The sequence below is a fragment of the Pristis pectinata genome, chromosome 9, assembly GCF_009764475.1.
Source record: "Pristis pectinata isolate sPriPec2 chromosome 9, sPriPec2.1.pri, whole genome shotgun sequence".
In the NCBI taxonomy this organism is placed as follows: Eukaryota; Metazoa; Chordata; class Chondrichthyes; order Rhinopristiformes; family Pristidae; genus Pristis; species Pristis pectinata.
In genome coordinates, this window is record NC_067413.1 from 99263926 (window position 1) to 99279595 (window position 15670).

General features: G+C 41.1%; 1 protein-coding gene across 3 annotated transcripts in view; it reads right to left on the bottom strand.

Annotated features, from left to right (window-relative positions):
• The window catches only part of cdh17 (cadherin 17, LI cadherin (liver-intestine)), a 92711-nt gene that overhangs the window by 18396 nt on the left and 58645 nt on the right, over nt 1–15670 (bottom strand). For all 3 annotated transcript variants that reach the window (XM_052023743.1, XM_052023745.1, XM_052023744.1), the window contains exons 15-16: nt 13758–13988; nt 9593–9712 (exon numbers count right to left, since the gene is read on the bottom strand). In XM_052023743.1, coding sequence (XP_051879703.1) covers nt 9593–9712; nt 13758–13988 — 351 coding nt within the window. The remainder of the gene's footprint in view (nt 1–9592; nt 9713–13757; nt 13989–15670) is intronic.

A 15670-nucleotide genomic window follows, 5' to 3' on the forward strand; every position in this document is an offset into this window, starting at 1 on the left:
CTATAAGACAAAGGAGCAGAATTAGGCCATTTGGCCTGTCGAGTCTGCTCCACCATTTGACCATGGCTGATTTATTTTTTCTCCTGCCTCTCCCTGTAACCTTTGACACCCTTACTGATCAAGAACCTATCAACCTCCGCTTTAAATATACCCAATGACTTGGCCTCCACAGCTGTCTATGGCAATGAATTCCACAGATTCACCACCTTCTGGCTGAAGAGATTCCTCCTCATCTCTGTTCTAAAGGAATGACCTTCTATTCTGAGGCTGTGCCCTCTGGTCCTAGACTCTCCCACTACTGGAAACATCCTCTCCACATCCATTCTATCCAGAGGTTTCAATGAGATCCCCCCTCATCCTTCTAAACTCCACCAAGTACAGGCCCAGAGCTCTCAAACACTCCTCATGTGTTAACCCTTTCATTCCTGGCATCATTCTTGTAAACCTCCTCTGGACCCTCTCCAATGCCAGCACATCCTTCCTTAGATATGGGGCCCAAAACAATACTCACAATACTCCAAATGTGGTCTGACCAACGCCTTATAAAGCATCAGCATTACATCCTTGCTTTTATATTCTCATCCTCTCAAAATGAATGCTAACTTTGCATTTGCCTTCCTTACTATGGACTCAATCTGCAAGTTAACCTTTAGGGAATCCTGCACTGGGACTCCCAAGTCCCTTTGCGCCTCTGATTTCTGAATTCTCTCCCCATTTAGAAAATAGTCTACGCCTTTATTCCTTCTACCAAAGTGCATGACCGTACACTTCCCTACGCTGTATTCCATCTGCCACTTCTTAGCCCATTCTCCCAACCTGTTCAAGTCCTTCTGCTGACTCTGTTTCCTCAACACTCCCTACCCCTCCACCTATCTTTGTATCATCCACAAACTTGGCCACAAAGCCATCAATTCTGTCATCCAGATCATTAACATGTAACGTGAAAAGTAGCGGACCCAACACCGATCCCTGCGGAACACTAGTCACCGGCAGCCAACCAGAAAAGGTCCCCTTTATTCCCACTCTTTGCCTTCTGCCAGTCAGCCAATCTTCTATCCATGCTGGTACCTTTCCTGTAATACCATGGGCTCCTATCTTGTTTAGCAGCCTCATATGTGGCAATTTGTCAAAGACCTTCTGAAAATACTTCAACTTCACATCTCTTAAGAAAATGACAAGCGATTTAACTGCTACAAGCAGTCCGAGGAAGAAAGACAAGGCTGATTTGTAGTGTCAAGAATTTGACCTTGTAGGGAGGTTATTTATTCAGCATCTCTGCCAGTTCTTTGAAGGAGTCATCTAAATGGCCTCACCCTACCACTTTTTCACCATGACATTGTAAACATTTCCTCTTCACATTTGGAGGTTACTATTGAATCTGCATCAACCACCTCTTTGAATAAAAGATTCCAAATTTTAATTTGCGGCATGAAATATATTCTCATCTTCTCTCTAAGGACTAACTGCATAAATATCGCTGGAAAACAGGCACTTAAGATGTGTTTTTACTACAATATAGGGTAGTAAATAGCATGCAAACTATTGTTCTAAATTATCGTTATCGTTCTTCACTCAATTCTTTTTCCTGGGGCATTTACCCTGTTTTTACTAGGGGAAGTCTGCTCTATAAATAGTATACGATCTTTCATTTCTCCTGATGAAAACTCATCCACCTGAAATGTTAACTCTGTGTCTCCCTCCACATATGCTGCCTGACCTGCTGAGTGTTTCTGTTGTTTACTGTTTTTATTATTATTATGGGGTATTTCCTCAAGAATTCTTTAGCTCCCCTGTTATAACTTCAGCTAAAGTCCCAATGCAACATGTGAATGGAATTTGCTCATCTTCCAGAAGCCAATCAGAAGGAAATAATCACTTATGCCTACATCGCCTTGAATGCTCTCCCTATGGAGGGAAAGAACCAGCTGGACAGAAATTGAGTTAATTGGAATTAATTTACTATTGTCAGTGTACCAAGGTACAGTGAAAAACATGTCTTGCATACCATTCATACAGATCAATTCATTACACAGTGCATTGAGGTAGTACAAGGTAAAACAATACAGAATGCAGAATAAAGTGTTACAGCTTCAGAGAAAGTGCAGTGCAGGCAGACAATAAGATGGAAGGTCATAACGAGGTAAATTGAGCAGGACCCATGGAGGTGACAATTTCATCAAGTACAAGCATTGAGCTGCAAGTTTGGCCTTTTAAAATTTTCACACCATCAAACTTTATTGAATGCAATCCAAGCATTCTTTATGGAGGTCAATGCCAATTATTCAGGAAACAGGATGGTGTCTTCCTGTGCAGCAGTCCCTAGAACCCACATTAACGATGGAAGGAAAATGAAGATTGGTAGCAAACAGGCTTACCCTTTGCATCCAGGTCCACTCAACCTACAAATCGAGCAACGGGAGGATTATTGTGCCTCAAGGTTCCATGTATGAATACTCACAATCTTAGGGTTAAACTGGAAACTTCAGAACTTGTTTAAGAACAAATCAGGGAGAACATGTACAGAAAATACAAGTGCAAGAGAAAATGAGGTAATTATGGGCATAAGGTCACCAGGAGGGAAGGATGAAACCAGGACATTCTGGTCAAGTAAGGGAAGCATGTACAATTGTTATTTGCATTTTCAGTGCACCAAGGATCAGTGCGTGATTCAATAAAGTATACAGTGAATGAGAAAACATAACCTTGAGTGCAATTTGAGTGGTTTTAAGAGTTCGTGTTGCCAATGGTAGCCTCAACTGATGGCTGTGTATGTTGGAAAATTACAAACACCGTGGGTCAGAGTCTGAGAAGGTCTTGGCAGCAAAGTAATGGAAACATTTTAACTTTAGAAACTGAATTTTGAGGGGGACGAGTGATGAGCTTAATAAACTGCAAGGTCAACACTGTTAGAAGAAAATGCGTGGAAAAATAAGTGGATCATGTTTAATCAAATCCAAAGCAAGTGAAATGCTGTCAAATTAGAGGCCACTGCCCCCAATTAGGTTATGGAATCTAATTTGCAACTTAAGGAAAACTGAGTGAATTTTGGGCGGTACTTGCCAGGACCACTTTCTCCAAACAACAAGAAGCCAAACCGATCATTGAAGTGTCAGCTGGAGGTTTTACCAGAGATGTACCCTTCCTGGGCCCGTGCAAATCTTTACCTTGGCATTAGCACTCCCCAACCCCTTCAGGTCTCATGTACTAGCTGCTCATTTGCAGGTGACTAATGATTTTTTTTTCCTTAACAGTGTGCTGTTTTGGGCAAGTGCCTAGTAAGCATTACTGATATAACCTTATAAGCAGCCAATGTAAAAGTCTCTTCCACACATTTTCCATTGTGCATTTTAACCAGTTTGCAGTTTACTGCAAAATAAAAGTTCTTTTCTTGTTCCTTAATTCTAACTGAATTGATTCAACATGTGCATCATCCACTTATCATTGTTTTCCTTTCCCATGGTAATGGAGGGTTAGAACTTGACCTTAAGCAACAAACAATAGAAGATCAGCAGCCTGTTTTACTTCCCTCTGTTATTCATTTTCGGTAAAGTTTCTGGCAACAAAAATTGACAAAAATGTAAGTAGTGTGCTGACTCACCGTGATCACTTCCACACCGTTTGTACTCAACCCTGACTGAATTCTATACATACATTAAAAAAAGAGGGTAAGTAGGGAGAGGGTAGGACCACTCAAGAACAGAGGGAATTTATGCCTGGAGCCAAAGGACATGGGTGTAGTAATACTTTGCATTGATATACTCCAAGGAAAAGGACATGGAGGATGTGAGATCAGGGTGGGGTGTGTTAATAACATAGGGCAGGTGGTGTTGGGTCTATTGAAGGACATGAAGTTGGGTAAGTCCCCAGGGTCCGATGGGATATTTTCCAGGTCATCAAGAGAACCAAGAAAGGAGATTGCTGGGGCCTTGGCGAATATCTTTCTACCCTCTCGAGCCACAGGTGAGGCCTCAGAGGACAGGGGAGTAGCCAATGTTGTTCCTCTGTTTGAGAATGGCAATGGGGATAATCCAGGAAATGAAAGGCCGGTGAGCCTGACATCAGTAGCAGGGAATCTACTGAAGAGGATACTTAGGGACAGGATTTACCAGCATTTGGAAAAGCATGGACTTAGAGATAGTGAGCAGAGCTTTGTGTGGGGGAGGTCATGTCTTAAACTTGATTTTTGTTTTTGAGGAGGTGATGAAGATAACTGACGAGGGTCGGGCAGTGGATGTTGGCTACGTGGACTTCATTAAGGCATTTGACAAGGTCCCTCATGGTAGGCTAGTTCAGAAGATTAAGGTGCACGGGATCCATGGAGACTTGGTAGACTGGATTCAAAATTGGCTTGGCCACAGAAGACAGAGGGTAGTGGTGGAGGGCTGCTTCTCTGACTGAAGGTCTATGACCAGTGGTGTTCAGCTGGGATCAGTGCCAGCACCCCTGTTTGTTTTATATACTGTATATATGCAAATAACTTGGATGAAAATGTAAAAGGGCTGATTAGTAAGTTTGTGGATGACACAAAGTTGGTGGAGTTTGTGGACAGTGAAGGTGGTTATCAAAGGATGGAGGACGATATAAATCAGCAGCAGATATGGGTGGAGAAATGGGAGGTGAACTTCAATCTGGTCAAAGGTGAGGTGTTGCACTTTGGGAGATCAAATGCAAGGACAAAGTATACAGTAACTGGCAGGACCTTGTGGAGAACTGATGTATAGAGGGATCTTGGGGTCCAAATCCATAGCTCCCTGAAAGTGGCAACATTAATGGATATGGTGGTAAAGGTGGTGTATGATGTGCTTGCCTTCGTTGGTCGGGGCATTGAGTACAAAAGTCAAAATCATGTTGCAGCTGCATAAAACCTTGGTTAGGCTGCATACGGAGGATTATGTGCAATTCTGGTCACCCCATTATAGGAAGGATGTGGAGACTTTGGAGAGGGTGCAGAATGCTGCCTGGATGAGAGGGTATTAGCTACAAGTAGAGGGTGGACATACTTGGATTGTTTTCTCTGGAGCGTCAGAGGCTGAGTGGAAATCTCAGAGGCACGCTAGTGTAGTAGTGTAGCAGTTAGTGTAACACTATTACAGTGCCAGTGACCCGGGTTCAATTCCCACCGCTGTCTGTAAGGAGTTTATACATTCTCCCTGTGTGTCTGCGTGGGTTTCCTCTGGGTGCTCCGGTTTCCTCCCACATTCCAAAGACGTACAGGTTAGGAAGTTGTAGGCGTGCTATGTTGGCGCCGGAAGCGTGGCAACACTCGCAGGCTGCCCCCAGCACATTCTCAGTAATGCAAAAAGACGCATTTCACGGTGTGTTTCAATGTACATGTGACTAATAAATAAATATCTTATAAAATTATGAGGGGCATAATTAGGGTAGATAGAGCCCTTTTTCCAAGGTAGAAATGTCACACTCTAGAGGACATAGCTTTAAGGTGGGGGGGGGGGGGGGGGGGGGGGGGGGGGGGAGTTTAAAGGAGATGTGCGGGACAAGTTTTTTTTAAACACAGAAGGTGGTAGATGCCTGGTATACACTGGTAGCAGTAGACGCAGACATGATAGAGACATTTAAGAGGCAATCAATCAGAAAGGCACATGAGCATACAGGGAATGGAAGGATATGGATCACGTACAGGCAGATAGGTTTCATTTGGCATTATGCCTGGCCCAGACATCATGGGCCAAAATTCTATGACTATCTCGTAGCCAGAATTGTTCACCCTCCAATTTTACTCTACCCTCTGCTATATTTCCACGTGTTTTTGTATTCTACATTCCCTGAGCAATATTTACCTTGGATCATCAAATTTATTCCCAATAATTTACAGATTTAGAATCCTACAATCAATTCTACTTTGAGTTATAGATATTTATTCCCTTATCCTGCTGATGTGTTCTCTACACATGCAGAGTTTTGGTCTCCTTACCTTAGAATGGCATTGGAAACAGCCTGAAGGAGATTTACCAGGATAATTCCTGGGATGAGAGAGTTGCCTTAACAAGTGAGATTACAGAGTTTAGGTCTGTATTCCTCAGAGTTTAGAGGAAAGAGGGGTGACCTTATTCAAACATACAAGATTGTCTGAGGGCTTGACAAGGTAGATGTTGAGATGTTTTCACTAGTAGAGAGTCATGGACAAGGGCACGTAGGTGCAAAGTAAGGAGCTGGTCATTTAAAACTGAGGTATGTGGAAATTTCTCCTCTCATAGGGTGATGAATCTCTGGAATTCTCTGCCCTGGGGGTGGTGGAGGCCAGATCATTTAAATATATTCAAGATAGGTAAATACTTGAAAGGTCAAGGAATTGGGGAAGTGACTCAGAAGAGTAGAGACCAGCATAGATCAGCCATGATCATTTTGAATGGCGGGGTAGCCTACTCCTGCTCCTATTTTCTTGTGTTCTTGAGCAAAGTACAAACTGCTGGAGGAACTCAGCAGGTCAGGCAGCATCTTGGAGGCAGAAGGATCGTCAATGTTTCAGGTCAAGTCCCTGCATCGGGACCTTATCCCTGTCTCCACAGATGCTGCCTAACCCACTGAGTTTGTGTGTTGCTCCAGATTCCAGCATCTGCAGTCTCATGTCTCCATTCTTGTGTTCTCATTGATTTTTTTTCATCTTTCTTAATTTCTTTTCTCTTCTGCTTTCTTTCTCAGCTTACACTTGTGCTCTCTCCACATCATCTTTTAGATTAATTCTCCCTGCAGATTACTAATTCCTCTGCTGTTCAGAATATCAGTTCCAGTTTTGTTTTTGAAACACTCACTTTGAATCGGCGACTTTTCCCCAAAATTCCCCCATGACCCAGGAATCTATTTCTATAGCAGCTCCATAGCGATACTTTTATCTCACTAGTCCAACCGCACTGGGAATAGCCTGAGTTGTCCATTCTTCTTTCAGGACTCTTGATCATAGTTACAGAAGCACCTTCCCATGGTTTTGATGATGGTGCCCTACCAATTGTACATCAGTGTGGATGTTAGTCTCCACATTCCACTAGACCTACAACTGGAGGCAGCGTTGTCAGTTCCTCTTCAAATGACCTCATGTTACTTGAGAAACCCGAAATACTTCCCAAGGAACCCATATGCAATGTATGGAACAATCAGCAACACCTAGTAAAAATCCCAGATACAAAGGAGTCTGAATTGGCTTGGTAGCAATGCAGGTAAAGAATGTTTAGTAGACTAGGAAGGGGAAATAAACAGACAGAATAGAAAGCTAAGAGTAATAATTTGCAGGGAATAGTACAGGGATGGGATCCAGCGGCATTGCTGAAAGAGCCAAGGCTGTGTGTTAGAGCAGTGAGGAAAGCTAATCATATCTTGGAATGCAAAACCAGCGGGATTGAGTAAAAGTCCCAAGAGGTAATATTAATTCCATAAAAGGCCACTTCTGGAGTACTGTGTGCAGTTCTGATTGCTGTTTTACAGCAAGTACATCCAAACATGAGAGAAAATGTCAACAAAAGCAGCCAAAGTGAAATCAAACTTAAAGCACATTAGCTGAAATCAGGTAGAAGAAGTGGAGTTGATTATTTGGGAGAAAAAGGGCTTTGGAGACATGGTCCTCAAATAGAGAACAGAGAATAAAAGCATCATACATTTTGAACATAATCCTTCACTGTCAATAAGCTATTTTTGAAGTGAGGTCATATTGTTACATAAGAAAAATTAATAAACTCCTAAGAAGTATAATACAAAAGTAAAATGTTACAGTTTCTGGACATTTGAAATAGAAACAGAATGCTGAAAATTCTCGGCAATGCTTCTAAGGAGACAGAAACAAAGCGAAGATTTCGGAACTCATCTTTCATCAGAACTCAAAAGCCTTCATAAATTCAAGATTACAACAAATAGACCAGAGGACGTGAGCCCAAGCCTTGCGAAGAATTTAAATATTTAACATATCACCATAGTGCGTGGCAAAAGTCTAAAAACTACACCTGGAGCCGATGAAGAAAGAGAAGACAGGATATAAAAAAACTAAAGAGGTGCATGAGGGAGCAGGAAATTGACTATTTCAAATGGACCCCTTGTTCAGAATCAGGTTTATTATCACGGACATATGTTGGGAAATGTGTTGTTTTATGGCAGCAGTACAGTGCAAGACATAAAAATTACTATAAGTTACAAAAATAAATAAATTTTTAGTAGCGTTCACAGGCCATTCAGAAATCTGATGGCGGAGGGGAAGAAGCTGTTCCTGAAACGTTGATTGTACCTTACATTCTACCTTACGTAAATTTGAGGCCATCCAAAATTCTACAGCTTGTCTTGTAATTTGCACCATGTTCTGGTAACTCTAGCGCTAACTTGTTTTTTTTAATTGCAAGTGAAATACAGATGGTACAACAGACCACAGCAGAATAAAGGCACCAGGAGTGATTTTATGATGCTCCTCACTGAGCAACATGTTATGTTCATGGTCACAAAATAGCTGGACATCGAGGAAATGGGAATATTTCCATTTCCTGTATTTCTCAAAGTCAACACTGCACTTACAACTTGGGTAGGCCTGAAATCCTCATGAAGCTATTAGCTTTCTGTGCTTGTAGCTCGTTGGCAAGGGAAAGGGAAACTCCCTTTGAATAGAGAGCATCAGAGATTTCCAAGAACAGATAACATCAGCAATTTCTTCTGTCGCAGTTGACAGCAAGCTGTGCAATGTTGCATACATATCTGACTCCATTCTGGAAGAACTCTGTGGCTTATGGTTCACATCAACAGTCACCTTGATAGCTACTGGCATTTATTTCCCGTCGAATCCTGAGGTTGTATTTGTGGCTGGAGCAAGTATCAGGTTTCAGTGAGTGTGCTCACTGTGTCTGTATCTGTTCATTGCCAAGGTCCAGATATGAAATTTGTTCCCTCACACCCTTCTTCCCCATCTCCTCCACTCCCTTCCAGCAACGTGTGCTGTAGTCCATCCAATTCTTCTAGCGGTGCTCTAGTGTAAAGGAATGCCTATTGATGCATCCGCTTCGGAGAACAACTGGATTGTGCAGAAGCCTCAAAGTCAAGGTAAAATCCTTCAGTTTCTGCCTCATCCTTCCCTGTAGAATTTAGTGACTTTAAAGAACTTGGGACTAGGTGGGTGAGCACCATGGTCGGCATGGACTCGTTGGGCCGAAGGGCCTGTATCCCTGCTGCATTGCTCTATGGCTCTAACTTCAGAAAATAACAAACACTTGGAGAACTATACCAACAATCAGAATAAATCAATCAACAATTTATAAGCAGTTGATAATCCCTTGGAAAGCACTGGTGTGATCTGCTGACTCTGCCTGCTTGTGGGGGACATTACCTGTGCATGTAGAAATGTTCTTCCTATACAGCATCCATCACAACTCAGATAAAAATGTGTGCAAGCAACCCAGAGGTCATATTAGAACCAATTCAGCACCCATGCTGCTGAATTTTGCAGCTACTGTTCTTTGAGGCCAGCTCAATAAGATGCAGTGTCTCTTTTCAAAGAATGCATGATCACAGGCCACGAGACAAAACAAAACGATTTCTTTGCAAAAAGGAAATGTATGTCAAATGAATAATTAATTAGAGTTTTAAGAAGATCCCAGTGAACCTTTACCTGTTATGAAATCATTTCCTTTTTGAGATGGGAAGCCACTATCAGTAACCGTCACAGGAATCTTGTATTGTGTTTCTTCCTCGTGTTTGCCAAATCTCATGATGACAGAGGCATGGGTATCTGTAAAGAGAAACTCTGTTGTGACTTTTTTCATTAAAGTCAGTCAAAAATAGATCACTTCCTAATGTTAATTAATCTCAAATGATTGAAAAGCTAAGATAAAATCTGTTATATTATTTTGATGTAATGCAGCAATTATTTGCGATTATAATTTCCCCAAGAACCACAATGTCAGATGTTAATTTAGAAAAACTATTTGGATAAAATAAGACTGCATTTCCACTCAGGATAAGACAAGGAGGAGATTGAGGTGAGATTTCCAGTTGTCAGTCCCAGCCAGAGAAAAGCAACTTTCAAGTGACCCTCCTTTGCAAGTAAGCTGCAAATATGAACCATGAACCCCCGTGGCACCTTCTCCACGGGTGCCTTGGGCTTGTTTAAGCCTCTTGTGCAAATTAAAGAGGTTGCAACATTGTTTTGGCAATTCAATGGTAGCACTATGGTTAAGTTACTGGACTAGTAGCCAGAGGCTTAGAACATTGATCTTAAGGGATTGAAAGAATTAAATAAATTTGGAATTGAAATCTACTATTAGTAATTGTGAAAGTATCAAGTTGTTATAACACGTCATCTGGTTCACTGCTATCCCTCAGATAAGAAAACATATTATCCTTAAACTGTGTGGATTATATATAGCAACAAATCCACAACAATATCGTTAACTCCTAATTGCCCTCAGAACTGGTCTAAAAAGCCACTCAATTTAAGATAAGAAATTATGTCTGAGATCCGCAATAAATTAATCTTCCACTGAAACTAACAGGTGAAGTTAATATGGCAGTTAATGACCTATCAGAAAAAGATATTATAGGAAGATCAACTAAAGGTGCTAAACAGCTATGCAAAATCATCACGCAAAGTAATTCCTTTGCTATATTGTCAAACAGATTTATCTTCTTCTTCTGGAAAAAGTAGAATGTGCACAGCAGTTATAAAGGAAATTATAAATGATACAGAGATGAGACTTCCAGGAGCAGACGCAGAGCGGTTTTATACACTCGGGTGCATTGGTTTATTGCCTCTGGACTGGAGGAGCCATTCTATATTCTGATTATTTTTCTCACACCCTAATGCTCACTGGTCCTTTCAGACACTGATAATTCTGCTGTGATATGAACTTTAGACTTATTTATTTAATTGGACCACAGGACCATGTATGCCTAAACAAGTTAAAAGCAGATGTTACAAAATGTAATTGGACAATAAAACTCATATAAAGAAGTTGCAGACTACACAATGCAAATTTCAAAGTATGGCAACTTAGTTTACATTGAGTGACATTCATCATTATTCCTGTTCCAAACTTTATTTTCAGACTCAATGTGAGTTCCCAATAAAATCTGTAAATTCAGTCCCATTGATGAACAATTGTCTTATCTCAAAAAAAATGGTCTTGTGGAAAACAAATCATTACACAAGTTAGCAGGAAGTCCTTCTGGGGAAAGTTAAAAGTTTGCAACAGATACGTTTGGGCAGCTTTCATGTTGCAAAATAAAATCGGTTGAAACTCTGCCAGGAACCATCAGCTGGCTCACAATATCTCTCAGTTTCTCTGCATTAGAGTAGAAGAAAACCCTACTCTAGTTGACTTCACCTTACATTCTACTTTATCTAATTGTTTCTAACTGCATTTGACTGTGCCTTTGGACGTATTGGGTCATTTTGAAAATGCCCAAACCCAGTGGAAAAGAATATTATTTCTTTTGAAATGCCATCAAGCTAATTGGAAATAAAACAAAATTCATCAAATACTTGAAGCCTGAAATAAAATATTTGTTGCAAGGCTGACCATCATAGAACACAGAGAATATAAAACAGTACAGCATGGGACAGGCCATTCGGCCCACAATGTTGTGCCGATCTTGATGCTGATTTATACTAAATGTTCTCCTCCCGTGTATCATCCCCGTCCCTCCACTCCTTTCAATATTCGTGCATCTATTGAAAAGCCTCTTAAACCCCACCAAACTGCCCACTTCCACTACTACCCCAGTAACCCATTCTCTGCGTAAAAAAACTTGCCCCTCAGTTCGCCTTTAAACTTCCCCCTTTAACCTTAAAAACACGTCCTCTGGTGTTTGACATTTCTACCTTGGGGAACAGATTCTGACTGTCTACCCTATCTATGCTTCCCGTAATTTTAAAAACCTCTATCAGGTCTTCCCTCAGCCTCCAACGCTCTAAGGAAAACAACACAAGTTTGTCCAACTTCTCCTTATAGCTCATACCCTCTAATCCAGGCAGCATCCTGGTAAACCTCTTCTGCACCCTTTCCAGGGTCTCCACATCCTTCCTGTAAAGAGGCGACCAGAACTGCACACAATGGTCCAAGCGTGGCCTGACTAATGTTTTCCATAGCTGCAATATGGCTTCCTTACTCTTATACAAGCATGCTGTCAGCCTTCTTTACCACCTTATCCACTTGCATAGCCATTTTCAGTGAACTATGGACCTGGACCCCAAGATCCCTCGGTACCTCAATGCTATTAAGGGCCCTACCATTAACTGTATATTTTGTCCTTTCATTTGACCTCCCAAAGTACAACATCAACGTGCACAGCGTGTTGCATTGGAGAACAGTTTATCAGAGATAAAAAGTGCCACAAACACACCAGGGCCTGGACAAGGTGCCACAAGAAATTCAGCAACCTCACTAAGAACCATCTTTCTTTAAAGGACTAACCTGGATAAACAATTCTAAATGCAATTTAAGGACTAGCCAGTCTAGTGTTCCGGGCAGTGGTTTCAAAGCGGGAGTCATGACCCTTGGGCGGGTCACAAGATGTTAGAGAACGGGTCACCAAAGTTTATTTTACTCACAGCTCAACTCCACAGAGAGTGGCTGCTGGCTGTGTGGGATCTCAGCTTTGTTTTCAGAGAACTTTATTTACTCAGCTGCACCTTATGATTTAAATACTAATCACTGCTTGCAAGTACCTGTGCCTTCAATGGAAGTAGTTTGAAGGCTGGGTCTTGCTAGTTATTATCACTGGTTCACATGAATGATCTGCAGAACTCCAGGCATGCTAACTGTGCATCAAGAGAACGTGACTGCCCATTCAGCTCCACATTAAAGGCAACAAATTTTACACACGTCAAAACCACAACCTTTAATTATTGGTTGAGGTAAAAATATTGGGGACGCTGCAAGTTTGAAACACAAGCAGAGGGAAGGTTGAAATTGCTCAGCAAGTCCAGCAGCATTAGTTGGGACGAGGGGAGGAATGGACTCAATAACTTGGGTCAGGAACCTTTCATCAGAACTGGAAAAGTGAGAAGGTAAGTGAGTTTTACGTTGCACTGAGGGAGAGCTGGAGAGAACAGAGTGAATATCTGTGAGAAGATACAGATCAAATATATGAAGGTAACAATTACTTAAAAACTGGTGGTTGGAACAAAATGATGCAGAAACACTTTGAAACATACCAAAAAGGGCTTCAGGTAGCTGGGATGGTTGTGGGGTTGGGGGGGTGGGGGGAGGGGTGGGTGGTTGGTGGGGAAGAATAGGGGATCCTCCCGAGATCCAGACTCTCAGCCAAATCCACATTGGTACTTTGGGATAAGAAGGTCGATTTATAGTCAAAGGTTTGGTCCGGGAGTAAAATTGCATTGGATTTTATGCCATCAATAGGCCTGCTGCATTCAGGATGGTGGGAAGAGGGTGAAAATCCATCACAGTAGTGCTATTATGTCTGGAAGCATGCATTATATAAATATTTCAGAAACAAAACCAAATTACCTCAGCCAATAAATCTGTTCACCATTTCAGACAAGGCATGTTTCGGGTAATCACACACCGACAGACCAACATCTAGCCCTTCGTCATACAGGTCTTGAAAACAGTTATTGATGACTAGTAACTTAAAACATGCCAACTAAGCATAATTTGTTGCATGAAGTCTCTCAAATGCCTACTGTGCGATATATGTAGGCAAAACAAATGACTTTGCAGTTTACATTCTAATGTAGAATGGAAAACCATGAACAGAAGCAATGAATTGTATTAATAGAGATAAACAACGCATAGTTATTGGAATCCACCTACCATTTATCGGATTAATGGTCCACTGTCGGCCTGGAACTTTATCCACAGAAAATTTGAATGGAGGACCAAGCTCCACATCATCATCAACAGCATGGATAGTTATTTTCTTCTCTTCATCAGCAGGGATACAAATGAAAAACCAGGAGGAGTCTTCTGCTAATTTAGGAGGATTGTCATTCACATCTTGTAAATGAACATAGATATCCACTGTAGATTTTTTTGAAGGATTATCTATAAGAAAATACAAAGCAAAAATTTAGTTAACATTGAATCTTAAGGAGATTTTATTTGTGAGGTGACTTAAAGCAAAATTTCAGCAGCTCAATGGACAAGTTCATTTTTCTCTACTGGGAAAAACATTTTTTAAGAATCTTTAATAACAGAAGTAGCTTGTGCTTATAGGTGCTAGAAGCCTTTCATAAAAATGCTGAAGAAAATAAACAGAACATGAATCGGTTTAGAACAATAGGCAAATTTTTAAAAAGCCTTTTGAAAGGGAGCAGGTTAGCAAGGATTTTGGTTAATTCTAGGTGATAGGTGCATAAAAGCTGGAAAAGAATCATTGGGAATGAGGGTTATGAGAGTGAGACCCAAACAATGCAGGGTATGATGAATGAACTAAGCAGACTGGTACGTGAAGACATTCCACCAAAGTTTCCACAAGTTAAAGATAACAAGTGAAATTTTATAAGTAAATTGCTTTATCATTGAAACCAGTGGTTTCCTGGAGCCAAGGGTATGCAGATCTTTGTGTACAAGGCGCCTTTGGCCCACATATCACTTGAAGGGTGAGCGCAGAGGAAAAGGGAGCCCCATCGGTCACGGGGCTTAGTTTACACCTTCATTGATTGGACAGTGGCTTGGAGGAGCCACTTGTTGGGCCTGTCCTATAACTGTAGTTATCTCATTGAAAGGAAGTTTTTTCATCTTCTAATCTTGCAGATCATTTAGTTTCATAAATAGGGATGAAAGTTGCAGCAATCTTGGTTTCAATCTTTAACTGCTGAATTAATTTACCAAGGAGAAAGGTCGATTAGCAATGACAAGCAAGCAGAGATAAAGTAATAAATCTGTCACCCTTTTAGAACATTTTGTGCCTACATTTCAACTAAAGTGAAACCATGATATAAATGTCAAGATGTTGGGCAATGTAGGAAATAATGTTTGAAATTAAGGAACAAGTTTTATCCTACTCATTTTTTTCTGAGTTAAATTACATCAGATCCATGATGAGTAATTCATGTTTTGAACATCATTATCAGCAGAAACCATAGTAATTGGAACATTAGGCCCCTCTGCAGCCACACCAAGCAATGAAAGAGTTGTCAGCATTCCCAGATTATTCAGGAGTCTCCTAGTTGCTGCTCGTACACCAGGAGGAACTTTGTATTCCCCCCACCACCTGCCCCCATTTCTTGATGTCTCTAGTTAATTACCAGAAGATGCGTCTCTTTGGTGACATTGCCCATCCGGAACTGGAGAGAAATGGCTCCTACTTAAAGGTGACATACAAACTTGGAAATTCTCTGGATAGGCCCTGGAGTCTCCAATATCTTCTGAAAATTATTGGGTATCCAATGGCTTGGACAAACAATAAAGGTCAAACGGAACTTTACAAAGACATCCTCAAAGTATCCCTGAAGAAATTTGGAATTGATAATGAAAGTTAGAATGATGAATCAGTAAAGAAACCACCCTAGCAGTAACACCTGTTTGAGGGATGTGCATAATATTTGTCTCAGTTTTTATCTTGCAAACGGGACTCAAACTACCATAGATCCCATGGAGTACCCCGATTCTGGTACAGGAAAGAGAACATCTTCATTCTTTGAGGGATTTTTGCCAAGAACAGGTTAGCACTTAACATGTCATCGTAAGTAGGAACTTCTTAGCTTGTTTCCAGTTAAGCAACC